The sequence below is a fragment of the Prunus avium genome, chromosome 2 (assembly GCF_965620075.1).
Source record: "Prunus avium chromosome 2, drPruAviu1.hap1.1, whole genome shotgun sequence".
Lineage (NCBI taxonomy): Eukaryota > Viridiplantae > Streptophyta > Magnoliopsida > Rosales > Rosaceae > Prunus > Prunus avium.
This window is the reverse complement of record NC_142285.1, coordinates 32,501,469-32,519,995: the sequence shown is the minus strand read 5'-3', so window position 1 is coordinate 32,519,995 and position 18,527 is coordinate 32,501,469. Positions and strand designations below refer to the sequence as shown.

The 18,527-nt window shown below is 37.4% G+C and overlaps 3 protein-coding genes across 7 annotated transcripts; all 3 read right to left on the bottom strand.

Moving 5' to 3' along the window:
• Positions 1–1,899: 1,899 nt before the first annotated feature.
• On the bottom strand, positions 1,900–5,988 carry LOC110749264 (Transketolase). Its single transcript, XM_021949334.2, has 7 exons — positions 5,350–5,988; positions 4,751–4,841; positions 4,507–4,612; positions 4,135–4,417; positions 3,652–3,800; positions 3,414–3,567; positions 1,900–3,127 (listed from the first exon to the last, which is right to left on the bottom strand). The coding sequence occupies exons 1-7, from the start codon at positions 5,863–5,865 to the stop codon at positions 2,168–2,170; spliced, it is 2,259 nt and encodes a 752-aa protein (XP_021805026.2). The 5' UTR covers positions 5,866–5,988; the 3' UTR covers positions 1,900–2,167.
• A 1,276-nt stretch (positions 5,989–7,264) lies between these two features.
• On the bottom strand, positions 7,265–11,337 carry RAD51C (RAS associated with diabetes protein 51C). Of its 3 annotated transcripts, none has more exons than XM_088248147.1 (9): positions 11,097–11,337; positions 10,400–10,483; positions 9,335–9,457; positions 9,179–9,212; positions 9,025–9,095; positions 8,696–8,922; positions 8,287–8,418; positions 7,824–7,890; positions 7,265–7,695 (listed from the first exon to the last, which is right to left on the bottom strand). In XM_088248147.1, exons 1-9 carry the CDS (start codon positions 11,206–11,208, stop codon positions 7,520–7,522), a joined length of 1,026 nt encoding a protein of 341 aa, XP_088104273.1. In that variant the 5' UTR covers positions 11,209–11,337; the 3' UTR covers positions 7,265–7,519. The 3 variants fall into 3 exon arrangements, with proteins under 3 accessions (XP_088104273.1, XP_088104272.1, XP_088104274.1); XM_088248146.1 differs by having other exon boundaries at positions 7,270–7,695; positions 10,400–10,498; positions 11,097–11,328; XM_088248148.1 differs by lacking the exon at positions 7,265–7,695 and having other exon boundaries at positions 7,822–7,947; positions 10,400–10,498; positions 11,097–11,334.
• Positions 11,338–12,035: 698 nt separating this feature from the next.
• On the bottom strand, positions 12,036–18,457 carry GCP1 (glycoprotease 1). 3 transcript variants are annotated; one of them, XM_088249675.1, is made up of 13 exons: positions 18,102–18,455; positions 17,942–17,986; positions 16,675–16,749; positions 16,284–16,380; positions 15,876–15,966; positions 15,624–15,673; positions 14,868–15,058; positions 14,596–14,714; positions 14,133–14,208; positions 13,932–14,015; positions 13,691–13,805; positions 13,287–13,375; positions 12,036–12,484 (listed from the first exon to the last, which is right to left on the bottom strand). In XM_088249675.1, the coding sequence occupies exons 1-13, from the start codon at positions 18,378–18,380 to the stop codon at positions 12,350–12,352; spliced, it is 1,446 nt and encodes a 481-aa protein (XP_088105801.1). In that variant the 5' UTR covers positions 18,381–18,455; the 3' UTR covers positions 12,036–12,349. The 3 variants fall into 3 exon arrangements, 2 of the variants coding, with proteins under 2 accessions (XP_088105801.1, XP_088105802.1); XM_088249676.1 differs by having other exon boundaries at positions 14,629–14,714; XR_015834135.1 differs by having other exon boundaries at positions 12,345–12,484; positions 13,142–13,375; positions 18,102–18,457.
• Between the last annotated feature and the right edge of the window lie 70 nt (positions 18,458–18,527).

The window sequence follows — 18,527 nt, the reverse complement described above, 5'->3', positions numbered from 1 at the left end:
TTTTGTTTATGTTTTAAATGAATTATTTGCGATTTGGATGAAGGAACCCAGCAGTGTGACAATGTCCAAAATAAAACACAAGCATACAGAGACTTAAGTCATTCTTTTCTTCCCCTTTCCCAGGGGCTCTCCTTTCCATCTTGTCCCACATTTGCTAAGAAACTCTAACCCTAAAATCGTTTTTGCCTTATTTCACAATTTTTTTTTTGCTTTGCTTTTCCTTTCCTTCATCTGGATCCCACGAGTCATCACCTCTCTCTTTCATTTCTTCTTTATTCAGAATCGCATTGGATCTACAACTTCTAACCCTAAATATGAGAACTTGCGTACTTCTCTTCCCAATATTAAAAGAGGTTTTCAAACTCAAAATTTAAATTACTAAATTTAATGAAAAAAAAACACTCATGTTACATGAAAAAGTGGACCTTGAGAATCGAGGAAGTAGATATGGGCCATTATTTACAAGATGGGTCGTCTCACATGTCAGCCTGCACACTGCACATCATATTCGCCTGCAACATGTTGTTGCACATGAAAAACAAAACAAACAAAACAAAACATGTTTACTCATGAGTAATTGAAAAACCAACACATTTACACATGTTTTATCGCTTAAACATGTGGAAAACAACCCTTCAATTGCTCTCTAATTGGAAAATATTAGACAAAGATTAACTCATTGAAAATTAACAAAGTTCATTAAACCTCTTTCTCCTTGTACTAATTTCTCTGGTGTGCTCAAGAACTTGTGTGTTTCCATATTCTTCACAAATCTTCAAAAAATGGGCTTTCCCCAGAGTCATTTTGGGTTGGCCTGTGTTGATCCTTTCTGTGGCCATTTTATTTTCCACCCTCCCTTAAAAAACAATCTCATTGAATCAAAATTAAGTGTGTTGGTCAATTGGTAGATAAGAGATTTAGGTGACAAATCTCATGCATGCACATGTGCATCTTACTCTAATGGTACTTTTCATTTGTCAATGTTGTGGGGAGATGCCTGGTTGAAGAGGAATATAATATAGCATAAATATATACCTTGTGCATAGTATATTCCAAAACTCACCAAATTAATTCTCACTTTCAAAATCATGATATGGAAATTTGAGGTCATTATTTTCCTTTTTGTAAATTGGGATATAATATGCTCAAACAAATCCAAGTAGAGAGATATAATAAAAGAATATGCTCAGTATGCTGAATATGCTGTAATTCTCTAAACAATATTTTAGGTTAAATTATAATTATAATATTTTTGAAAATTGGGTCCCATTGCCAGCACAAAACTTCACTGTCAATTCCAAAGAAAGATATTTGAGGGGAGGAAATACCCACCTCTGTTAAATGCACCTTTTGCTAACACCCATGCTTGCATGCATATCATTATATCATATCAATGAATTTTTGGTGGTAGAAGACAACAAAATGGATAGGTGAGGGTGAGGACAGCAGCTTCAAGAACCACAAACTTAAGGGTCAGCATTTGCCCTTCATCACCCACGTGTGGACCCCATGGCTATGGCATGCCAATTTTCTTACACAAATGGATTGCCTACTCTCTTTTGAATGGCTTGAAATCAATGTGCATTATCCAAATCCAATTCATTTTAGAAATTAGAATACATACAAAACCACTTTTATGGAGGGAACAGAAACCCTTTCTCTAGTCACCCATTTCACTTGGTTTTCCTGGAATGGAAAGTTAGGGGGGGGTGTATCGGGGAAGGCCAAAAACTAAGGCACCAAATTTGGCAAAAATTCTTTGACTGCTATGAGAAAGGATATAACTTTATTTACCTGAAAAATAACAGTTACAATATTTATTCCGAGTGTAAGGCTGCCCTTCTTATTACAAAATAGACAATCCCAAATAGTTTCTAAGTTACAAAGTGAAGAAAATGATGGAGAAAGTGAAACTCATTGATAACCACAGAGCATTAGCATTACAAAACTCAAGACAGGTCCAAGAGTTGTTACAAAATACAAGAAGAGCATTCTCATACCCTACCGTCTCTTTTGATCTATGTTGCTTCACTGAAGAATTATAAGCAACAAACGAAAAATAATATTTTATTAAAACAAAAGAGACCATGCTGTGAAACAAATCACAAGAATATGGCCTCTTACCTTGATCTCCAACCAAAACCAAATTTGCTAAATAACAAGTTGCCTAGCTAACTTCTTTTGCTGCTGCAATAACTGCCTCGACGGTAAGGCCAAACTCCTTGTATATTTTTCCAGCTGGTGCACTTGCCCCAAAATGATCAATTCCAATAGCCTTTCCTTTGCTTCCAATAAGCTTTTGCCACCCAAATGTTGATCCAGCTTCAATGCTAACTCTTGCTGTTACTGCAGCCGGCAAAACACTTTCCTTGTAGGCATCTGATTGGTCATCAAAGAGTTCCCAAGAAACAAAGGAGACAACTCTAACAGCCTTCCCTTCCTTTCTGAGTTCCTCACCAGCTTTGAAAGCAATTTCCAACTCGGAGCCAGTTGAAATCAAAATGACATCTGGCTTGTTACCTGAAGAGTTGTCTGATATAATGTAACCACCCTTCTCGACTCCCTCAATGGAAGTCCCAGGAAGATTGGGCAGCTTTTGGCGAGAGAGGGCGAGGATAGATGGCCTCTTCCTGTTAAGGACTGCAACCCTGTATGCCCCAGCAGTCTCATTCCCATCAGCTGGGCGGAGCATCAAAATGTTGGGCATTGCCCGGAAACTTGCCAAGTGCTCTATTGGTTGATGGGTTGGTCCATCTTCTCCAAGCCCAATTGAATCATGGGTCATAACATAGATAACTCCAGCCTCTGACAAGGCAGAGATCCTTATGGCAGCTCTCATGTAGTCCGTGAAAACAAAGAAAGTGGCACAGTACGGAATGAGGCCAGGGCAATGAAGGGCAATCCCATTGCAGATGGCTCCCATCCCATGCTCCCTAACACCGAACCTAACATTGCGTTCTTCCGGGGTATTCTTCTGGAAGTCTCCAAAACTTTTTAGCAAAGTCATGTTCGAAGAAGCAAGGTCTGCACTTCCACCAATAAGACCAGGGAGAACCTTCGCAAGGGCATTTAGGTTTGCTTGAGATAAATTTCGGGTAGCATCAGCTGGGCTCTCTGGAGTGTAAGTCTGGAAAATTGCAAACAGTAGACCTCATAAGATGACTTTAATATCCAATCCTAACTAGCTACATTAATATACAAAATGGTTTGTCACAGAATCTGCAAAGTAGGCCTGGCCAATTCTGAGACTAAGTTAAGGTGCAGGGACCCAAAAGAAGCCAAGACATGATACCAATGCCATTCAGAATGCTTGCGCCAATGTTTTTGCGCTCATTGCCAAGTATCCCGCATGTAAAATAACTAAATAGGTTTTTAAAGATAAAAAGAGCAATTAAAGGTAGAGCTCTACTCACCGGAAGTGCTTTTTCCCAACCAGCTGGTAGCTCACCCGTAATGATGGACTTCAGCTCTGCAGCTTCCTCCTTGTACTTCTTCTCATATTCAGCAAACTTGGTATTCCATTCAGCTTCAAGAGCAGAACCCTCAGCGGCATGGCGACTCCAATGACTAAGATAGAAACAAACAAGATGATCTGTAATTATTGCTAGTAGACTGATTAAAACAATAGAAATTTAATGGGGTGGTCCTTACCTTTTAACATCCTCTGGCACATGGAAAGGCTCATATGGCCATCCAAGGTTCTTCCGGGTAGCATCCACTTCCTTGGCACCCAATGCAGCACCATGAACACTGTATGAGTTTGCTTTGTTTGGAGATCCAAAACCAATGGTTGTTGTCACCTGCAAAGATGCAACAGTCCAATATGGCATTGACTAATATCAAATCAAAATGAACTATGACAAAAAGACATGTTGTGGAAATGTCATATCAAATTCCCTTTGAACTCCAAAAATAGGCATTTATACCAAAAAATCATGTAGCTTGCCCTCTTACTAAGATTTAACGACAAAGCTGTTTGAGCTATTATACCATTACCACAACTATTAGACCTTTTCCAATAAAGAAGTGACAAATATAATAGTTCATAGATAATGGTTTTTTTTCTTCAAATCACATCCAAGTGTACTATATTCAACATTCAACAATTTGAAAAGAATGCAGCATATATCTGACCTTTATCAAAGTGGGTCTATCTGTGACAGCCTTTGCTTCCTTGATGGCAGCTCGAATCTCATCATACCCGGTGTTTCCATTCTTCACCCAGATAACGTGCCACCCAAGACCCTCAAAACGGGTATCAACACTCTCAGTGAATGCAATCTCAGTGTCTCCATCAATGGAAATGTGGTTATCATCATAGAAGGCTATCAGCTTCCCAAGTCCCCAATGCCCCGCAAGAGAAGCAACTTCGTTTGAAATACCCTCCATTTGACAACCATCACCCAATATAACATATCTGCAGTGAAACAACACCTATACTGCTAAGCAAAAATCAAAGAGTGGAAGGGATAAAAACGAGTTCAAATGTCAAGGTAGTTATTTTACGTGTAGTGGTCAACGATCTCACTGTCTGGCTTGTTGTAACGTGCAGCCAAGTGCTTCTCAGCAAGGGCCAAACCAACAGCATTTGCAATGCCTTGCCCCAAAGGACCTGCATAAAACGATGAAAATTTTAAGAATACCATCTAAAGCTAATGAATTTTTTTTCCCTTCTAAAAAGAGTAATCAATTAACCTACAAACTCATAAGTACTTCAATAAGTACCAGAAAATCGAAGAGAGAATCTAACCAGTTGTGACTTCAACACCAGGTGTCTCAAAGTTCTCAGGATGTCCAGGGGTCTTGCTTCCCCATTGACGGAAGCCTTTCAAGTCTTCTTCCTACTCATTGATCCAAATTCAAATCATACGGTCATACCCAATGTTCAGTCAATTATATGAGAACGAATGAATCATTAGCAAAGTTAACAATAGTGATAGATTAATTTATAAGTGGATGACTGGGTTAATGAAACAAAAGGCACCCATATCCCAAAAGTACAAACAGAAGTAAATGCCACTTCAAAAATTCGTTAAGAACAAACCAATGAGCAAGTGTCTTTACACCTGTTTTCATAAAAACAGAAAAGCAATGTAATCATAAAACCTCACCAGACAAACATGCATATGTTCAAACACATGAATTTCCCAAACAAACATGCCGAATCAACTCTAGTGTGTGTTGAGAGAGAACAAAAAGAAAAGGATATCAGAAAATTAAGCTCAAAGCTAAAACATTTTTCCACCAATGTCCTAATTCTCCACCAAAACACCAAAATACAATCCGCATAACGCAAACTCATTTTCAACTCAAACATACAATAGACATACAACCCAGAAAAAAACCCACCTTGACACTGTCATATCCAGCAAGGTGAAGCAAAGCGTACTGCAACATACACCCGTGTCCAGCAGACAACACGAACCGGTCACGGTTGAACCAGTACGGGTTCTTGGGGTTGTACCTCATGATCTCATCGTACAAAATATGACCCATTGGAGCACAGCCCATGGGCAAACCGGGGTGACCAGAATTGGCCTTCTCTACAGCATCAATGGCCAAGAATCGGATCGTGTTGACCGACTTCTCGACCAAAGAGGTCTCTGTGGTGGTGTCCAGAGTCTCGACGGCGGCGGCCCTGACCGGCCTGTTCGCGCCTAGACGGCGGCGCTGGAACCGAGAGAGCTTGGATGACGTCGAAGACGACGATGATGGCGACGATGAAGTGGATTTGAGACCGGAGAAAGTTGGTAGAGTGAGGGCTGCAGACAGAGAGACCCGGTCTGAGGTTGAGCTCGAGCCATGGTGAGAAATGGCGCGAGCCAAAAGGGCTTGAGACAGAGTCACAGATGTAGACGAAGTCATGGCTTTTGCTCTGTGGTTCTGGCTATGGCTCAGAGAGATTGACAGAGAGATAGACAGAGAGTGAAAGAGAGAGACTTTGTGAGAGCCTGTGAGACCGTTTGAGGCTCTTTGGTTTTATCGGATAGGAGAGCTGGGCTTTGAGCTTCTCGTCTGCACAAGAGGACAGGTAGAGAGATGAGCTGACCGTTAGATTCAGCACAGATCCAATCTCGGCCGTTGACTGAGGGTAGGAATTAGTGAATGCTCTACCTTCCATTTTTTCCACTATCTAAACAAAAATTGTCTCAATTTTTGTTTTTGTTTTTTTTGTTTTTTTTCATAACTTTTGGTGGAATGTCAAAAACCAGTTTTTTGGGGTGAAATTATTTGTATTTTCTGACTTTTGCTTTGTGTATTTATTTATTTATTTGTTGATGATTGCTCCCACATTGGTACATTCATGTACCACCTTGGTTTGTTCGATGGCTACCTCTTTCATAACACTTTTTATGTTTCACGGGATGATGAATCGTATTTTTCATGAACCCTTGCACAATAGAAATGTAAAAGTTTTTATCTTTTCAGTTTTGGAAGCTTTCTCAAGTTTCAATTCTCCCTCTTTTGTTTGGAAAAAAAAATGGTATGGAAATCAAGGGTTGTTATATATAACCACTCCCAAATTTGAAACTCCTACCTTATTTCCTAATTTAAGAAATCTTTCTTAAAAAGAAAAAGAAAATCCTCAGTAGCCAATCATTGCCTTTGTACCAAATTTGGTGGGTTGGTGGAAAGGAAAGAAAGATGAAAGAGTTTGGTGGAGGGATGGTCTATGAGATCTATGTCAATATGTTATTTTTTTTTTATTTCCTTTGTGTTGAAGATTTGTTCAATAAAAACGGTAAAAGTTGGTCAGGGAAGATATATTAACCCCTGACATAAAAAAAAGAAAAAAAAAAGAAGATATATTAACTTCTAGTCGGCCACGCAAAGTTCAAAATATGCTGCAATTTCAGCAGCAGATGTTTGACAAATGCAACTTTTATTTATATTATCTTATCTTTTTTATTTTTGCTGACCTATTATTATTATTATTATTATTATTAATGTCTCCACATGGTGCATACGACATTCAATAGGAGAAGAATATAATCCATATAGTCTAAGGAAAAAATAAAGCAATTGGCTGATACTCTCTCTGCTAAAGTGAGTCTACTTAAACCTAAAATAGTAATTTAAGTCTCTATCATTTCTATTATAAATATCAACAACCCCCATTCATTTTCAAAGAATTAAAAAATTATTGAAAAAAAAGAAAAGAAATTAAAAAAACAATAATTACAAAAAGTAAATAAATAAAAACCTTGGCTAGCCATGGGTGCTCATGCCATGACGTTCACAATCGATGGGCAATGGTCATCATTAGGTGGGTGTTTTTTTTTTTCTTTCAAAGTTTTTATAAGTATAAAAAGAAATGAATACAGACGATATTCTACTTTGTATTCCCTTAGAAAGAAAAGAATAAGATGATAATCCCCGAGAAGCATAATCAAATGGGAGCATAAATTTAGTCTAAGCAATGTTTCTTATAGTTCCCCTACAACACAGAAGGTACAGGCATGCTGCATACAATATAAATAATATGAAAGATTGCTTAGACTTCATCTAATTCAAAATCTTACATCAATTTGATTCGCTTATGGTTTGAAGCAGTATTCCTAATCCCTTTCCTGGTCACAGAAAATGGAGCTGATGCTGATTTCAGAGAAGGCGACTTGTCTATGTGTGCATTTCGTTCATCACCGTTCCAATACAGTATGACTCGGTTTGTGCAACAATGTGACCAGCTATCACCTAGACAGTATAATGAAACAGGAAACTGTCAAGGACTCTCAGGGAAGCCAAGTGATTACGGAAAGTACCATATTAACCATTCAACCAGTTGGAGTTGGAGGTGGGTTCTAACTGAGAACAGAACTTACCCAATGCAAGACTTAATTGGAATGAACCTTCTTTATGCTTAGTGGTCACTTGATTGAATATGACAACCTGTTCATTAAGAAGGAGATTTCAATTGTAGGAGCCGATTTCACATATCACCACGGGCTGCTAATTGCACAATAAAGTTAACGCAAAAAACGTTAAGGGCAACACATGTCCATATCAACACACACACAAACACTTACTATGGCAATCTAACAAGTAGAAGTAACTAACTCTGAAAAACATCAAACAGACTACAAGCAATAGCCTATACTAATTTGAAAATATAAACCATGCTCTAGTTGGGCACAGTAAATCTGTCCTAGATCTTGCTAAGAAACCTGTCAAATGATAATGGGATATTCCTTGCATTCAAATTACATCAACTTATCTGGCATCACAACATATATGATGAGCTCGCTAGTCTAGAGTTCTTTTCAAGAAATGAAAACCATTGCTTACCGCCAGATTATATTTATTTGCAAGGTTCATCAACTTTAAAGCCATTCCGCCAAGTAACCGTGTCCTGAGAGCCAAGTCCTCAAAATCTTGGCGGAAGTGAAAAGTAACACTATCAATAATCACAATCTTAACCTGAACATTGTTTGGAAGAAAGTTTAGTACTTCCAGTGATGAAAATTATATATAGTGCATGCAATGATAATCGAAAGGAGATCCAGTTTCAGCTAAAAGAAATATTAATAAAACTAAGCAAGGCTTAAAAGTACATATAAAAATAAGCCAGATTAATTGATCAACAAACAGAACAAATGAAGACATGCTCATAGAAAAATGACGACTTCCTTGCATATATGATTCTATGAGAAGCATTAAGTTCCAATTCAAATCAATATGTTAATGCTATACCTACATCGTTATGCTCCAAGATGAATTTGTCTAAGTGATTTATCAGGGCAATCTGCTCCGTATAACTGCAGATGCGGAAATAAAATATGTTTTTCAAGATATCAGTAGGCTGAATTTCAACTTGGCAAGTTCGAAGTTCCTTCCGCAGAAGCTCATTGTAATGTGACATGTCCACTACAGAAGCTTCGGCAATTTGTAGAGCCCGCTCCACCATAAAGCTGCCTTCCGTATCTAAGTATCATGCAAGAACCATGTTCTAAACATCAGATGCAACTGGAAACCTTTGTCAAAAACAGAATAAGACAGAAAAAAAAAAAAAGTTGACACACTGACCAATATATACTGCCTTTCCACCTAGGCCACCAAAATCAACTGGAATTTGCACGTTCACTGCAAGTTGAATGCTGCAAAGCAAACTATGCATTTGATGCCCTTGAAAACAAATGAAAGAAAAGATAGAAAATAATAGAATGCAGAAAATACATACCCCAGCTGTGTTTTACCGATGCCCGGTACTCCACCTATTTTGATAATAAAAAAGAAGAGAAATCCAATAAAATCATCTGGACAACTGAAAGCTTGCTACAGTTTTGTGCTCATGCATAAACAATGCAGACAAAAGCATACAAATGGAATAACTAACCAATTTCAGTAACTTCTTTGCAATTAATTCCCCCACCGAGGATGTTATCTAGATCAGCACAAGATGTCGTGATGCGTGGAAATGATTGCTCCTCATGGAGCATTTCCCAAGCAGTTTGTGCACCTAAAGAAGACAGGAATTTTTTTTTACTCTTTTAACTTCAGTTTTCAAAATATACAAAAAATGGTGGCATAAACTACAGCTTGAGAAAATCTTTCAACAATTTAGACACAAGAACAAAAGGCTTTCATATAAATAAAATGATTGAGGTTACAGAAACAAATGCAAATAAACTCTAATAGCACAAAATAGTTACAGAAAGACTACATTCAAAGTGATGATTAATCTGCTTGTGATCAATGGCAATGCATGACAACCAACAAAGAGGTAACTTTAGTTCTACAAAATGGAGAAGAAATGACATATAATCCAAGTATTATATGAATTAACGATCGAATGCAAGACAGAAGCCAGTACGTATCAGACTTATCTTAACTGAGGGTTAATCTGTATGCAAGAAGTTCAAAGATAAGTCACACTTGTTGTTGGGTTAAGAACAAGTATCAACCTTAGGCAACAAAGGAACTTTCACCTGACATAGATTTAATAAGTGCATATATGGTGTGTTGTATCCACTGGCACTACCAGCAAGGAAATTATACAGGCGAAACCACATTATTGTCCAACATTTGATGGAAAATGATGGTGCTATAAGGCATATTTACAAGGGAAGATAAAGTGTGGCCAACTACACTCTTAGCTGGGCACTTAATGATGCAATTATATTTGGCTCTTGTGAACTTGCTAGTGAAGGCACAACACCAGTAAAGAAGGACACTAAAAGGAGAAAGACATTTCATATAATTTTTTTTTCCTTTATAGAAAAAACTACTCAGTTAAAGAAAAAGTTAGTATAGGGTACGTATGACACGCTATTTTCAAATGGTCAATTTGGATCATGGATTGGATAAACCTTTCTAAATGAATGTCCCTGCTTAACAATCTGACAAGAGAACATTTTTTTCTACTTAAGCACTCGCATAGATGGGTCAAAGAGATAATTACCAGTGAAAATGCCATTACTTTTATCTGGTTGGTCCAGCCTACAGTCGTGTGATGCAACCTTCAGGATTTCAAGAGCTTCACTCTCTGGAATTTTTAGATCTGTTAAACAATAAAGAATGCTAAAAAACTTCAACCATCACATCTCAAAATTTTATCAAAATCAATGTGGATTTCCTTAAATAATTGGACCAAAAACATGACATACAGAACTTATTGGAAAAGTAACATAGAAGCCATTGTCAAAAGAAGATTTATAACACCATTATAGAGAAAAAGAACTGCACAAATACATTACTACTTTTATTGCTGCAATACCATCCAAAACTATCTTATTAAAAGGTACACCGTGGAAACTCAGGTCACATGGGTTATCTCTCCCGAATTCAGACAGCATTGAAAATACTTCAAATTTTAATTTTACCAGTTCAAAAGTTTAAATTACAATTAGTAGGATTTAGGACCATCATGCACTGTTATATAAGAACCTTTGAACTACCACAACCCAATTCATTCCATATTGCATAATTTTTTTTCTCTTCAAAAGTTATATGGGAACTTGAAAGTATGAAGCAGTATTGCGTAAAGAACTTAAGGGGTAATTACCTCAAACATTTGGCGAGCAAGCCCATAAGCTATCAATTTGAATCAAAACCCAACAGAGAAAATTAGAAAAAATTAACAGCAGAGAGAAGATTACCTCGAGCAAGGTCGGAGGGAGAGAGAGATGAGAGCGAAGCGAGAGTGGTATAGCCTGCTGAGATCAGTTTGCCTCTCTGTGATGCTGAGATTGGTAACCTTCCCACTTCCATAGTGTAGATTCTAGAGAAAGAAAGAAGTAGGTTTTTCAACGTATAATAATGTTGGGGGAAAGTGGAGGGAAATTTTGGTGCACGTGTTGCACGTGTGTTTAAAGTTACTGCAAGTTATGAGTGGTCAGAAAAAAAAAAGTAGGGTAATTATGGAAGGCAAAAATTTGTGGTAAGTAAGATTGATAACCATCCTAGTTTTAATTTCTAAATTTGTTATTGAACTTGTTCAATTCAGGAAAAAGATGAGATTGACATTTCATTATATTTGGATCTTTGGTTGACAAAGAGAGTTCTTAAATAAAAAAAACAAATAACTTTTCGTTACATTTCTTTTCGCAATATTAAAAATGTTCGGAAATAGTAAATAATGTTGGCAATGGCAATGGAGCTATTCGGTGATTGAATTTGTAATTTTAGAAAACTACTTGTTCATATAACTTTTTCTTTTTGATTTTTATTCTGTGTACAAATGAATTTGGATATTACCTTTCATTTAAACAAGTTTTTATAGGCAAAGGACCCACTAGTGTAGTGATTTGAAGCAATTGCTCCCTTAGGTAAGGTCTTGAATTCGAGTTCTAAACATCCGTGTAGTGCGTGTGAGTTTAGTATACTATCTCTCCTCTTAATAGAAAAAGTCCTTTTAAAAAAAAGGGTTTTTTACACTAATTTCAATAGAAAGAAAATTTTTTACTTGGAAGGAAATTGAAGACCAGATAAGATATTTATTTACTATATGATTTATTTTCTTTCTCATCTCCATTTCTAAGTATGGTGGTTGGCCGGAATGATTCTGAGATCAACATCATACAACTCAATGAATAATGTGCTATACAAAACGCACAAGAATAAATAATTTTAACACAATCCAAGGTGTAGCATATGTTACATGGGGAAAGTATGAAGTTGCTGCAAGGTGTAGCATATGTTAAGGTGCATCACATGCATTAACATAACATATGCTTGATGCCAATGGTCGGTCTTTTACCCTGTGCCACACTTGTGATCAATCTTCCGTTCATCGTTAGAAAGGTGGCTCAAACTGAGCCAACCATCCCAACATATAAAAATCAATTTGACTCATCGAATGGCTCCGAACATTGAACAGCATGAAGTGGCGGCCGGATTTAGGAGATGCAGACTATGGTTGCTGTTGTGAAGATGCTTGGATCATAGATGTCAGAGAGGGATGAATGCGGGCTGTTTTCATTGAGCGAGCTTCACTTCTTCCCTCTGCGTATTCCTCTCCCAATGGCCACCTTGGCCGCAGATCATACTGATTCATAAGGCAAAAAACTGATAAATAAGGCTCCGGTGAATAATATAATTGACGGATAAGGAATATCTGATTAAGCAGCCAACAGCCTTGGCTGAAATGGTAACTCAACACAAACAGGTATGTTGAACATATGTGGTTACTGGCATAGTTATATGTACATAATATAGACGCATGCTTATGAAGGCCAACAATTTGATAGTTGGAGTACTCTCTGAAACATAGTTCATCCAAAGATTCACAATCAATTTAATTGTTAGAGAAAAAGTTCACAGCAGAAAACCTGTTTTATTATAAGGGGGACAAAAACAGTACCTTGTTCTGACGCAGGAAACATCAACTCAAAAAAAATTCAGTATGAGCATGGCTTATTGGTAATAACAAGGGCCAACACTAGGAAATGTTTCCTATATTTTATTCATACTTATTACTTCATTTTATTTTATTCTTTTGTGGCAAAAAGAGCCAGCGCTACATCTTAAGAAGTGAGGCAAAAATCAATGGAAAAGAGATCCAGATTAAACAAATGACTAAGCATGAAAATAAGAAATTGAATGAACAAAGCAACAGGCCCCTACTTAAGGGGGATCACACTCCAGCTACAGTGGAGCAGGATCTATATTAACAGCTGTATAATTGAAGTATCGATAGTATCACCGATATGGATGACATATTGATAGTCGTTAACGTGTTGAGATGGATGTTGATATGGATCCTGCTCCAGCTACAGTGAAGCGGGATTCTCCTTAAGAAGGGGCCCTGTGAAAAAGCAATCATATGTAAAAATAGTTTTCAAACAAACCACAATATCTTCAGGTTCATCCGAAGGTGGTGGTGGATCAAATCTTCCTATACGAAAGTTCTCAATGCCAGTCCAAGCCACCATGACACCTGTTCATGTTAAAGTCCAGACATTAGTCTTCAGGTCAGGTAATGACCACCTTGTCCGACAAGCAATAAATATATGAAACGTGCCAAAAGGAAATTTTGTGTAAAGATAAGGAAAACTAGGTCTCAAACTAGGCATTAGTCTTTGTCCAGAAGTCTTTTCCACATATGTTAATGGCCAAGTATGGGTACATTAGCTTTTAATTCTCAGAATTAAGTCACATCAGCTAATAATGGTAAACATGCTAAGATTCTTCTTTATCAAGTGAAAGTTCACCTCATCCACAAGTTGAGCCGAAACTAGATAAAAGGAATTACCATTGTCAGTACAAAGGCTGGGAGGAGGGCACACAAGTCGTAAACTGTTTCTCTGGACAACCTGATCAAGCTGAGCCCGAACATACTGATTTGATGCAACGCCTCCGGAGACAACCTGCATAGGATGAATATATAGAGCGATTCAAGCTCTATATTCAGGAATACTATCATAAAGAAGAGATGCCCACCATCATGAGGTGGGTTAAAGAATACAAAACTGACAAAAGTGCAGTTTACACACCAAATATTTTACAGAAGGTTCAATCTTCAGAGCCCATTCAATTGCTCGCTCGCACCTTTCCTCTAGATGTAATACTGCGACTCGCTGCATAAGAAACAATCTTATTGTGAAGAAGAAATAGAAGAAAAAAGAGTCAAGACCTAAAATTTCAAAATCTGATCAAACTATGATAAAGACTGAAACAAATACACATTCAGTAACCTGAAAAGAGGCAGCAATATCAGCTCGAGTCCTTCTATCTTCGCTGCTCGCTGAAGAAATAGGAATTGTAGCATTACTGCACAACACAGGAAAGATTGCGACAAAAAGAAAATAGCTAAGCTAGCTGACATAAATAATTGCGCAGAACAATATAGTAGTACTGGAAACAACCAACAACAATTTTTTGTGCTTTAACAGTCTTATCAGTTCCATAAGCTGTGTGGTCAACATCTGTAAATAGCCAGATTTCCTTATCTTCAGTAGAAGTTAAAAAAAACATGTAAAACCAAAGTCTCAGCTTGCAAAATGATCATATATTCTACATAACCTACATGCATATCTCCGGATTCAATTGCAAGCCTCACTTGAGTCTTCAGGCCAGTGTATGAGAAGTCACAATTGTTTCATTGGACATGCGTGATATAAGTAAAGTTCAGGACAAACATGAAATAGAAGTTTCAACCTGCAAAATATTGTATCTACAGAATATACATACATATTCTCAGATTCAATTGCCAGCCTCACTTGAGTCTTCAGACCAGCATACGAGAAGTTGCAATCTTTATGTTGTTTCATTGGAATCTAGAAAACAAATGAGTATCAAACTTAGGATACAACTTCACGTTGCAGGAATCTAGGTCATATATAACAGACTTCGTATGTAGAACCAAACAATACATATTCAGCCAAAGGAAACCAGACTAGATAAAGAGAATGTCTTGGAAGATAACTTACTGAGAATTTGATTGATTTTGCATCACCCTCTCGAGCAAGCTCTTCTATAGCTGGCCCACCACTTCTCCTCAAGTCAAGACCAAGCCATTTTGCAGTCTTGTCATATGCCTCACCAATTGCATCGTCTATTGTGGTACCAAGTTGTATGTATTGGCCAAGATCACGAGCAAGAATGAGTAGATTATGTCCTCCTGATGACGGACAACAAGAATAGAAAGGAAGCTTTACTAAACCTGCTGAATCTGCTCTAATTTACATTAAAACATCTATATGTTTTGAACGCTGACTAATAAACTGAGCCACACCACTGAAACTGAACAACCTCTCCTCTGAAAAAATATATCTATACAGAAATTCTCCTATGCGGACGTCTGGACATTATCACCGTGCGGACGTCTGGATGTTATCACCGTCTGCATAGGAGAATTTCTGTGTATATAACATATAAATTTCCTCAACTAAATCAATGACACACAGCAAAATCACCCACTTTTCTTGCTAAAAACAGACATTTCAGTGGTTTTAGATTTTGAAAATAACAAATAAGGGAAAAAAATTAGGTGTGACTTGTGCAAATTTAGTTTGCAACATATGAGCGTACTGTATACATCAGAGGAGTAACCTATGGACTTGAATGTGGTCATGTAGTTTCTTATTTTTCTGATTATGGTACTGTCATGTAGTCTAAATATGTAGATCGAATTTGAGTGAAATTAGTAAAATAGACCTGATGTAGGAAAGGTGTAGAGTTTCTACCTGAAATAAGCAGGGCCATGAAAGGGAATTGTAACTCTCTTTCGTTTAACCTAGAACAAGAGAAGGAGATTTATCATATGTATAAGTAACTCACATCAGTATTTCAAATAAAAAGCTAACGATAGATTAAGCAAATTTAAAGATACAATATTCCCCTGAGAGAGAGAGAGAGAGAGAGAGAGAGAGAGAGAGAGAGAGAGAGAGATTTTGTGCACCCCATTCTCCATTGGATGGATAGTTGGCATTCTGTACCTGGCTACAAGAGCATGAGCCTCCATGTGATGTACACCAATGATTGGTAAGTTAAAGCTACCAGCAATCTTACGTGCTTTCCGCACACCAACTGCACAACAATTGAATGAAACATTAGTGCTAATAAACTCCTTAGCAGTAACAAAGAATTCAAATCTGGTCAGTTCAGGGCATAAGAAAGCAAATGTGACCCAATTCCTTGTAGTTTGAACAGAAAATTGATGCTCAAAAGATAAAATTAAGTTTACTACTTTCATCACAATGATCCCCGGCTGCTATATTAAGGCCAGGTTTCCCGGTACAAACTCAACCATAAGGCATCAGTGGTAAGAAAATTTTCAAATAAACATACAACACTGGAAAATTAAGAAGAAGATGAAAGAGAACAAAAAGTGATAGTAACTTTACCACGAAGACAGAGGCCTAAACCAGGACCAATAGTAACCGCTATTGCAGACAAATTCCTCTCAGTTAATTTAGCTTTGTCAAGCGCTTCTTGCACAACCTGCAATAAAAAATCACAAATTCAGCCCCAAGTTAACATTAAATTATTTTAAAATCACCAAGAAACAAAAGAAGATAGCCTTGAAGCATTTGAATATATTACAAGTGATAATTTGGAATGAAAAAGCCATCCAAAAGTGACTGACAGTGACATGGCAAGTTTGCAAAACAACTAGGATATAAGTGTGATGTAGGTGCCAACATAAGTATCAAAATCGGGCTCAAGTACCACATGTATAAACAAGAAATGAAACATCAAACTGAACTTGAAGGGATCGTACCGAATAAACTTTACCTGATCAATCACTTGCAAGTGCGCTTCCTCTGCCATTTTTGGAGCAACACCTCCATATTGAGCAAGCAAATCTGCCTTGATGCGGTCAAGGCTCAAAATTAGTAAATAGTATAAGTAGAATAAAGAAATTATATAAATTAATAGCTCATTCTTGCTAATTAAAAGAACACACTACATAGCACAGTTACAGGACCATATTGTTTCCACCATACACTTGATTCTAACAAGTAGATATTTGAAGAGAAACACACAAAAAGCCACCACCTTTTTCAGCCCAATTCACCAATGGCAATGGAAGTGGAAGGGGGGAGAATTACTACAAGGAAGATGAGCAATATAGTATTCATGGAAAACCATATAGTAGTAGAATTCATGGCTAACGGAAGAAACAGAGGGCTAGCTTTCTCAATGGTTAACTTTTTTTTTTTAATGGAAGAAACAAAAGGAAAAAGGTTGAATTTTTTTCAAGGCAGCAGTCAATCAAGGGCTCGTAGAAAAGGTAAACATGACAGGGACGCAGACCCAGCAAGATTCTTCTTAGTTTTGTTTCTTTTGGCAACTTAAAAACGAAAGCTTTATGCAAGAATCATTGTTGTTGTGTACTTGAAATGTTTTGAGTGTGCCAAGAGGGAAAGGGGTCTACTGTGGTCTCTTCTATCTACACCACTTATTTCAGTTGGGTTTTCAAGGAGCAATGATATATCTCCATAAAATGTTTCACCTATCTCAGTCTCAGATAAGAAATGCTAAGATCGTGGGCGACTTTCAGGTTTCAGCTGCGTGAAAGTCGTACGCGTGGATGACATTTCAGCGGTTGACAGACACAACTCTTGAGATTTTTCAAGTCTTACAAGGAAGGACTAATTGATCATCAATTTCACTTGTGAAGTTGTGATAGAGGCCAAGGTCATGCAATTATTATCTCCATAGTGTTTTTTTGTGGAAATATGAGATAACTCAATCACCCTTCTCGAGCTTTATTCATGACCAGCAGTTGTAAATTTTGAAGAACAAACTTATGATTACTTATGTGAAATGTGGATTATACTAGTACATTTTTTTTCTATTATGGTATGAATGAGTTTTGCAGTCTTCCATAAGTAAGCCTTAGCCCCCAACTACTAGGCCTCAGTAAGAAAAATCCTCTTTGAGCTTCTTATGCCCAATCAAGAAAACATAGCAAAATTCTTCAACTTTCCTTTATTAATTCATTAACACTCTCCAGGTTTACTGCCAAAACTAAATCCAAGAAACAAAATATACATACCTGAGAAGACACAACTTGGCTGAGGATTTCACCATTGCCTCTTACCTGTACTCAAAAAACCCAAACAAAAAAAAAAAAAAAAACTCAGTCCAGAAAAACACAAAATTGACAAATTCCCAGTACAAAAGAAGCATCAAAGGAACCAAAATCAGTATCATACGACAGCGGCAGCGGTGTCGTCGCAGCTGGTTTCGATGCCCAGAACAACAAGATCATCTTGGGGACATGCAGTTGGATTGTGAGGTTCTGAAAAAGTGGGATTTTTGGATATGGAGAGGTGGGAGTTCAAGGGATTCAAAGAAGAAGAAGACATGGGAAGTGAACATATGGGACTTAGTTTTTGTTTGAGGGGTTTCAGAGCTTTGAGAGTGGTTTGTAAGTGTGAAAGTGAAGGTTTTGGGAGGAGATTTAGGCGCCAAAATCTGAAAGAGAGTGCCATTCAGAGAGACAGAGAGATGATGAAGAATATGGCGCACACAGTAACTTCAAAGAGACAACGTATGTGATTTGTCATTCCTCGAAACGCTTCTTTTGGACAAGAATGAAACGATTTTCGGTTTTTTCATGTGGGTTCAGCCCAAAATAT

Excerpts from the sequence above, each read along its gene's own strand:
- RAD51C (XM_088248146.1), bottom strand. The coding sequence starts at position 11,208 with ATGGAAGTGGGAAGGTTACCAATCTCAGCATCACAGAGAGGCAAACTG. Across the intron at positions 8,923-9,024 it reads TGGAAAGGCAGTATATATTG|ATACGGAAGGCAGCTTTATG; the intron begins GTCAGTGTGTCA and ends CATGATACTTAG. Across the intron at positions 7,696-7,823 it reads CCAATTAAGTCTTGCATTGG|GTGATAGCTGGTCACATTGT; the intron begins GTAAGTTCTGTT and ends TATACTGTCTAG.
- LOC110749264 (XM_021949334.2), bottom strand. The coding sequence starts at position 5,865 with ATGACTTCGTCTACATCTGTGACTCTGTCTCAAGCCCTTTTGGCTCGC. Across the intron at positions 4,613-4,750 it reads TGGTGTTGAAGTCACAACTG|GTCCTTTGGGGCAAGGCATT; the intron begins GTTAGATTCTCT and ends CGTTTTATGCAG. Across the intron at positions 4,418-4,506 it reads GAGATCGTTGACCACTACAC|ATATGTTATATTGGGTGATG; the intron begins GTAAAATAACTA and ends GTTTCACTGCAG.
- GCP1 (XM_088249675.1), bottom strand. The coding sequence starts at position 18,380 with ATGGCACTCTCTTTCAGATTTTGGCGCCTAAATCTCCTCCCAAAACCT. Across the intron at positions 17,987-18,101 it reads ACGACACCGCTGCCGCTGTC|GTAAGAGGCAATGGTGAAAT; the intron begins GTATGATACTGA and ends TTTTGAGTACAG. Across the intron at positions 16,381-16,674 it reads ACTTGCAAGTGATTGATCAG|GTTGTGCAAGAAGCGCTTGA; the intron begins GTAAAGTTTATT and ends TTTTTATTGCAG.